Source organism: Pyrus communis, chromosome 9 (assembly GCF_963583255.1).
Source record: "Pyrus communis chromosome 9, drPyrComm1.1, whole genome shotgun sequence".
NCBI lineage: Eukaryota > Viridiplantae > Streptophyta > Magnoliopsida > Rosales > Rosaceae > Pyrus > Pyrus communis.
This window is the reverse complement of record NC_084811.1, coordinates 11800714-11809805: the sequence shown is the minus strand read 5'-3', so window position 1 is coordinate 11809805 and position 9092 is coordinate 11800714. Positions and strand designations below refer to the sequence as shown.

At 39.2% G+C, this 9092-nt stretch overlaps 1 protein-coding gene across 1 annotated transcript; it reads left to right on the top strand.

Annotated features, from left to right (window-relative positions):
• Positions 1–893: 893 nt before the first annotated feature.
• On the top strand, positions 894–2718 carry LOC137746121 (expansin-A9-like). Its single transcript, XM_068486189.1, has 2 exons — positions 894–1147; positions 1901–2718. Exons 1-2 carry the CDS (start codon positions 907–909, stop codon positions 2527–2529), a joined length of 870 nt encoding a protein of 289 aa, XP_068342290.1. The 5' UTR covers positions 894–906; the 3' UTR covers positions 2530–2718.
• Positions 2719–9092: the final 6374 nt, after the last annotated feature.

Below are 9092 nucleotides of genomic sequence, written 5' to 3'. Positions count from 1 at the left end.
GTGACCACACGTTAATTGATTTTTTGGCGTACAATAGTCTTTTCATGGCTAAGAAATTATATTGTATTTCTAGTGAGTTTGTATTGTATTTATGACGGATTTGAAATGCAGAGTTGCATGTGTTATTGCTTTTGGGATATGTGGCCTCTTTTTCTTGCTCTAGAGATTTCCCAAATGGTTTTCTCCGACTAAGGTTTGTTCTGATGATCACGTTTGATATGTCTGCTCTATATAAGGTTTTTTTTTTATCGTTTTTGTTCCAATTTCAATTTATCTATAAAAAGATTCTCTTTAAGACTACTTGCCTACGACTTATCTTGGAGAAGTTTAGTGCCAAATTTGCTTGCTAGAATTAAATGCACCAATTTAAGCACAAAATGGTATTGGTTACAGACTGTTATCGGTCATCCAAATTAAGTGTACTTGTCATTTAGTATTACGGTCTAGTGATATTCCTCTTCACTTGTAAGTGAAAGGTCTTAGGTTCGATTCTCGTCAGAGGTAAATTTGAACCACATTATTGCTAGCCCATTGTGAAGCTAAGATCATCCCCTCCCCCTAGTGTAGATTATATCGTTTGTCAAGAAAATAAAAATTCGAGTGTACTTGGCCATTTTAGTTTACTTAATCAGTTTGTTGACCCTTATTTGCTATAGAAAGGAAGGCACATTTAATGGGATCTAAACAGATGAAGATTTTGGTCCTAGTCTATTTCCTCCTATATAGCTATGGCATGCGCCAACCAATTAACATCCTAAATACGATCATCCAACTAATTTAACCGAAATAAACGCTACAAAAAGAAATGGTCAAACTACAAAAATAACCTGCATCTTGTACTATACATACTCAACTGACGCCGAAAATTAATATCTAAAAAATAAAAAGAAAGAGAGAAAGAGAGCAATGGCCATGCCAATGTCCTCACCGAGTGCCAACGCCATGACAATGAAGGCATTGACTTTGCGAGCTCTCCTGGGGCCAATCCTGCTATGTCTTCTTCTCCCTTACCATGTTCATGTCTCTGCTGCCGACCGTGTGCTTCTTGAAGCCAAGCAGGATCACGATAAGGTTGGGCCAAAGTTCAAGCCTGGCCCTTGGAAGCATGCTCATGCCACATGCTACGAAGGAGGCTCCGGAACCTTTGGTATGAACCCTATCAACAAGAGCGGAGCCATGAAGGGACCATAATGGTCCCCGGCTTACCTAACATTTTTTCTACAAATTAAAAAAAAAAAAAAAGAGTTATTCTTTTGATTTCTAAAGACTTTTTAAGGTTTTAGCGTCTCAACTAGAATCTTTCCTTATCTCCTTCACTAAGTTATGCAGTTAACCCGCGTCACTATGAGTTTTGAGGGACTCAGGGGATCAGAAGAGGGACAGAGAGAGAGGAAGTAGGCGAGAGAGCTGGTTTTATTTTTTTATTTTTGCTTTATTTTTTTTTTAATTCTTTGAAGTCTCTTAATAGTATTACTTCTGCTTTTTCTTTTTTCTTAAAGGGATTTTTATTTGAATCTAAGTGATGATACTGGGCATGGGGTTGAGTTGAGAAAGAGGATGACAAGAACGACATCATACTCCTTAATAAATCACCCATTCCCAATGTATTTTGAACCATCCTCTAACCCATCTAATTTCTTACAAGGAATTTATTGCTCACATGATGTAGCAAATTTATATGGAAAGTGCTTGCCCAAAGATTTTTCTCTGTTAGCCGTGAGGGAATGTTTGATAATGTTTTGGAATGCTTAGCAATATTTTTGGACATCTAAAAGCTCTTCTTATAAGAACAAAACGTGCTTTTCAATGAAACACTTGCATTTTTTTTTATAGAAATTTTGGCGCTCTTCTAATAAAAAAACAGCACTAATTAATTCATGAAATTTTTTGAACCAACTAGGTGGAGCTTGTGGTTACCATGATGTTGTTAAAGAAGGTTATGGCCTCAAAACTGTAGCACTAAGCGATGCACTGTTCAACAAAGGGCAGTCGTGTGGTGCATGCTTCGAAATCAGATGCGTAGACTCACCCCAATGGTGCAAGCCCGGGCAGCCAGTTGTGTCAGTTACAGCAACAAACCACTGCCCTCCAAACTACAACCTCCCAAGTGACAATGGAGGATGGTGCAATTCGCCACGCGAGCATTTCGATATAGCCAAGCCCATCTTCCTCCAGATTGCAGAGTACAAGGCTGGCATTGTCCCAGTTGAATATCGAAGAGTACCATGCAAAAAAATAGGAGGCATTCGGTTCACAATAACAGGGAATCCTTATTTCAATGAAGTGATGGTTTGGAATGTTGGAGGCTCTGGGGATGTAACAAGTGTCGAAGTGAAAGGTGACGGCAAGCTTCCATGGACGCCGTTGAAGCGAATGTGGGGTCAGAGGTGGACCACCGATGCTAAGCTTGTTGGGGAATCATTGACATTTAGGGTAGGTGAGAGTGATGGAAGAACCATTACTTCAGTGAATATTGCCCCTAAGAATTGGCAGTTTGGTCAGACCTACGAAGGCAAGAACTTCGATTAGGAGTAGAATCATGTTGGAAGCTTCATTTTGATGCTTTCGACTAGGAAATTAATGAACAAGCTCTAATGGTTCTTTCAGTTCTTCACCTATTGTTGATTGAATTAGTTTTGCTTGTTATCTTATGTGTATAAGTTGCGATGAAATGGTAAAGTAAAGGGGCTGCCTTGTTAGGTGGATAGAACATGGAAATAGTTCTAAATGTACCATTAATTAGGTTAAATCTTAATTCGACGAAAAGTAATTTAGTTGTGAAATCCCGTCTTTAGATTTCACTATTTAATTTTACATATTTTATATCTATGCGAATTTATTTTATTTTTGTTAATTTTAGATTCGTTCCTTAGTTACAAAGTTTGAATTTTTGTAACGAGTCATTAAAAATCCATAGACCTTTTGGGTTAGTCTTAGTATTTTGGGTAGATTCCAAGAATGCCTAGGTGAAAACCGTTTACAAATCGGAGTAGTAACGAAGGAGAAGTAAGCGAGGAAAGGCAAGGGTGAAATGTTCTTTTGAACCCTATGCTTCTGGAAGGCTCCAAGAAAACAAGGGAAATGATCTGTTGAGGAACACATGTGGACCGAGAGGGGGGGTAGGATTGGCTCGCCCTCCCCCCCGGCCCAAAAAAAGAACCCTTCTCCTTTTTACCTGTTTTTGGAATCGTTGATTCTGGTGTTCTCCGATCGATTCACTTAACGCCACCACCTGGAAACGACTCACCACCATTCTACGATCATTTCCCACCTAGGGTTTCCATTTTTTGGTCGTCGTTCACGACAGGACGAGTTCATCGGACGTCAACCACCATATCCAGTCGAAAGCCCATGACCCTAGGAGGTGATTTGTGGGCCCCAATGGTCTGATGGTGCAAAGGTGGCGGCAAAGTGGCGCCGCGATCCCTCCAGCCACCCGCCGTTTTCTCAACAATTTACGTTGTCTTCCGTCCCTATTAGACTTTGTCACAGGTAAGAAAATCATTCCTTATACTTGAGTTCTATTTGCTTGTAAAATTTGGTAAAAATCGTAGTTGGTAGGAGAACGGAGTTTCCATTTACTGAAATCGCCATCCATGACGGTGCATAGGGACTTTGGCATTTGGGATAGCAAGACATCTTCAATGTCTTGCGTTTGGTTCCAAGGTCCGTTTATTGAAACACTAAACGATGGTTCGATAATTTGATTTATAAAAAGTTGAACCATCGTTTGATTTTCAAAATTGACTTTGATCTGACTGTTGGATCGCTATGATACTTTAATATGTTATTGTATTTGAGGACTTAGAAATTTACGAATTGGAAATTTGATATACTGATCTTTTGGATTGAAGAATCTTAGATTATTAACATTTGTGGTTGACATTAATCCGACCGTTAGATCGTTATGAAATTACAATATGTAGTTGGGTGTAATATTTGAGAATATTAGAAACTTATAGATTGAGAATCTGACGTACAGGTCTTCCGGGATTGGATTTCTAAATTTGTAGGACCAATTGTTGATAACCACGTAAACTTGCGAGTGATGAAAAATCCAACCTTCAGATCGTCACAAATTTTTAATATGTTGTCCTAGAAATACATTGAGACTCTTAGAAAGTTATGGATCGAAGATCTGGTGGGCGGATTTACCATATTGGATTACTAGGGTTGTTGATCGTTCTGTTGACCGATGGTTGATTTTTGGTCAACATGTCCTGAATTGTTCTTTAATACAAAAATTAGTATTACTAGAAGCTAGGTAGAGCCTAGTGGGCCCATCTTGGCCAGTGAGCTATACCTGTTGATTTATATCTCAGGTTGCGTGTAAGTGGCACCTTATCAAAATTTATGTGATTATTGAACTACTAGAAGATATAAATGATATGTGTGATTGCTAGGAAGAAAATTTGAGCTAGAACTATGTTAGAATTATTTCATAGAACTTGTATGTATGTGTGAGTAGATATTCATTTGTGTTGTGGAATTGATAATGTGTATGCTAATAATAATAATTCATGTCGACTTGATGTGTGATGATGTGACTGCACCATGTTGCAATGATACATGGATGGTCCCGCCTGGCTAATCCACATTGGGGGACCATACGCATTCTAGGGGTAACTCTACCTAGTTAATCCGCATTGGGGAGTCACTCCTTGCTCTGGTTTCAGGGAATCCCTCACCCAGTTCCATATGGGGATGAATCCAATCCTAGGGCATAAAACTTTATGGGAAGCCGGTCCCTTTACATAGCCATAATAGGCAGTTTTTTCGAAGTAGCTGCAATTGATTCTAGAAGGTTACACTATTCCCATAGGTGATTTCGCTTGGTTAATATGTATCGGGGAACCGACTATTGGAGGCATGTCCATGGTCCCGCCTAGTTAACATTGGGGGAGCATGCGCACCCTAAAGGTGGTCTCGCCTGGTTAATCTGCATTGGAGGATCATGCACACCTTAAGGGTGACTTTGCTTGGTTAATCCACATTTGGGGGGGGGGGGGGGTTAACTACCTACTCGGTTTACTATAATAGGTGGTTCCACATAGTTATCCGCATTGGGGAACCATACACATTCGAGGGGTGACTTCACCTAGTTAATTCGCATTAGGGAACCATACGCATTTGAGGGGTGGCTCCGCCTGGTTAATCCGCATTGGAGGGTTACTGCCTTCTTGGTCACATTATATCTATAAGTGGTCATGCGTGGTTATTCTGCATTGGGGAACCATACACATTCTTGAGTGGAGTTCTGTCGAGTGGTCCAGAATCCTTCTTTCCATTTAGTTCCATTGATTTGTTCTGGAACTAGATCTCTAAAAATCTTTACAGTTCCTCTGTATCACTCTAGCTTTAATTTTCAACATGTTTTTGAATGAAAGAATTAAGAATCTTTGTAAATCAATTTAGAGATGAAGATGGCTGTCTGGGTGATTACTTCGAGATTTTCAGTTAGTTTATTTATAATTTTATAAACCATGATTTTATAATGATGTTGATTGGTTGGTTGATTAATATAGTGAAAGATTAATATTATGCGTCATTGTTTCATGGAAATATTATACGATGTTGATTGTGGTTTCTTGAAGGATAATGCGGTGATCTGTAAGGTTGATTAAATGACAATCCTGGTTGTCATAAGCTTCCTTGTGTGGTTTAGAACTCAGTGATTTATGCTCTTCAACTTCCATCGAGTGATCTGAGATTTTTATGTTCTCTGCTAAGAAGTAGCATGCAAAATGTCAAAATTTAACAAAGGGTGAATTACAAATGATTTGATCCCGTTATAGGGTACGTAGGTAGTTTAACATAGAGATTAAATGCAACCATATAAAGTAGACAAAAAGCTATTCCGCTATTGGACCTTGAATGGTGTCTTGTTCAAGTCTCGAAGACGAGGCACCATAGATGTACATGTACGAGATGACATCATGTATTGATCATGAATGTATCTCGAGATCGGGGCATGACATTAGTACTTCATTTTGTAGGATATATAAGTTATATATGAAAATTAATATTTAAAGGTTGAGATAACATATTGTAAAACTTAAAACACACTACGTAAAAACTAAGAGGTCTTAGGTTAGCTCACATGTATGATGATGATTTATTATATAATTTAATATTTGTGTTGACTTCGATACCTATTTCTTAATCCCCCTTCAAAATAGATGTATAAAAAGGAACATGAGGTAGGAGTTAGGAGTTTCCAACCCCGGTTTGAGAGAGATCAATCTTTTGGTGGGACTAAAATATGGTCAGATGCTTTAATTTACCAATGTGCCCAAATTTATACACCGAATTTGAAAGAGAACTTCTGTAGTGTTTGACTTGAAACATGATATTATCATGCACTTAAAACTTGCAACATAGTAAGCTTCAAGTATGACTTATGCTATAAATTTACATTTAAAGTTCCCATAAATAATTTCCTCCTAATTAATACACACCACTAATTTATGTTACTTTTTCTTCTTTTCTCTCCTCACCCTTCACATCTCTGATTTTTCCTCCACCGAAAATAAGTATTCTCTCCCCATGCCCTACAAGAAAGTGGGTAATGGTCACCATTTTTATTAGTCGCCATTGCCCCCAATACGAAAAAGCTACTAAAGAGGGGTGCGTTGTTGTCATAGGCGTGACAATATGGCTCCATTGTCACCATTTTTGTGTTGGTGACAACAGAATATGTGCCATTGCCCCAACTTATAACCCTCATACAATTCCAAGCCGTAAACCGAGGCAGAAAATTGGTGCCGGCTGTTGGCTATGTAAACATTTTTCTTGGGTGGGCGAGACATAAAAGCTTTTAAAATATATGAGATTCTAATGATTTCTAAGATACAACTTATAAATTACCGTTGTCTACAATAATTGTGTGGATATAGGTGATAAATAAAACTTACGACACGCTAATGAGTATCAGAGTCTTACATATAGAGACAAAAGCATACAATATAATTCAAGTAACTTCACTAGTGGCTGCCGTGCCATTCTTCCTCCGCGTCAGCTCAGAGTAAGCAGTCAAACCCCAGCGCCACTCCAGTGGCCAGCGGAACCCAGGCTGCTACTGCCGAGTCGCCTGCCGGCGAGAGCACTTCCGAGCCATTTACCCATGCCGCCCGATCTGCCAGGAGGCTTCACAGCTGCAGTCTTCACTAGCCTGTGGCGGCCCTGCTCTGCCCCATCCACCCTTCTCAAGGCAGCTTTAGTGCATAGGCCGTTTCGACAATCGTGGAGGAGGTAAGGAATGGAGATATCTCTGCCGGACTAGTAGCCTCGTCTTCAGGCTCTAGAACCCAAAGACCGAGAGTGTTCCTTCCTCGGCCGCAGTTGCAAGATAAAAAAGTCAGCAACGCGCTCAACGCAACATCAACAAATTTTACTCCTCAGCCGAGCTCGGCCGACGAGTTGGCATGCCCCGTATTCAACCGAAGGACTTAGTTAGCTTATTAGTTATTCGGCATGCGCGCCACGTAGGCCTTGTAATTTTTAGGGTCAACATTTTCTCAATTTGTTTTTTTTTATTTTTCCGTTACTTATTTTTATGTGGTTGTAAACTAAACTATTTAGTTTTTTTTGGGCGAATTTCAGGCAACTTCTAGTGGGACGACTGAGACAAGGCTTGTTTTGATTACGTAGACCGTGTGTGGAGGGAGCCGTATACGGAGTGGAGGTGCAAGCTGCACAAGTTGTGCGTCGCCTGATGCAACTCTTACAGATTCACCCCAGAAGTTAGTGAAGATTGTGGGCGAGTGGCATTGGCTGTGCATTCATTTTGAGAATGAAAATTTTCAGGTCATTAAATTTTATTTATATTTTAATTTTAGCTCAATATTTATATTTTTTTAGTTAAGGTTAATTAATATTTTTAGTTGACAGAAAAAATTGGCAGCAAATAAAGGTAACTGGGAAAAGAAGCCGTACCTTCACCACTTCGGTTCTTGACCCCTATCTTATAGGGTCGAGGAACAGCGCGCAACTGGTTGGCATTTCTTGGGGGTAGAGGTTTTGGGGGAGACGCATGCCAATTATGGCACCGAGGTTGCTAACAAAATTTATGTAACTATTCATTTCTATGTTTTAATTGTAAATTTCATTACTATATATAAGGTTTACATTATGATCAATAATCTTTATTAGTTTCTCTTTTTTTGTAGGCTTCTATGATGCAAAATAAGGACGAGTACCTCGCTAACCTCTCTTAGCAATAACTAGACGTCTGTATGGAGGAGCTGACACCTAATCCAAATGTGTCTTTACAATTGCTGATGGACGGGTTGGCCTACGGAAAGGCAAAGAACTTCATAGAGTAGGAGCGAGTCGGGGTTCAGGAACTTGGGAGATCTTCTTCTTCTTCTTCAACAAGCTCTAATCCTTGGACTGGACTGATTCCAGACTTCAGTAGGTGAAGATGGATCTAGCTCGCCAAAAAGAAGTTGAGCGCCTATAAGAAGAAAAGGCGTGCGTGGGAAATTGGTACCAAGTGGAATATCCTACAATTATGAATTAAGTATGCTAGATTGACTAGTCAAATATACTAATCAACTAAGTAAAAATTCATTAGTTATGCAAACACAAATCCGGCAACCAAACTTAGTTTACTATAAGTTATCCTAGTCAACAACAACCCAATTCATTACTCATAATCATTGAATGTAAAATTAAGCGCATACACGTATCAAATAACAAGCCATAAAATGCATGCATCATATGCTAATCAATTAAATATGTGGACAAGATTAAGCAATAAAGAACACATGAAGTTTTGATCGGAAAAAGCCACTTCTGGGTTAAAAAATTGAGGACTCCATGGAGTCCATCCATTATTGCAAATAAGGTTCATACAAAGTACAACATCAAACTCATTTCCTAGACCTAACCTTCAAAGTAGTTTTACCTTTGTGCAACCATACTTTGCACGAGTTGGAGAATGTCTTCGGTCTTCACAAGAGGGCAGCTCCATCCCTTAAACTCATCTCCATGTGGCACCAAGACCAACACGACCTATGTATGGTAATATGATATAAGAATCCAAAACAAAGGTCTATGAGATGATTTGAAACTTAAATGCTAGACCATGA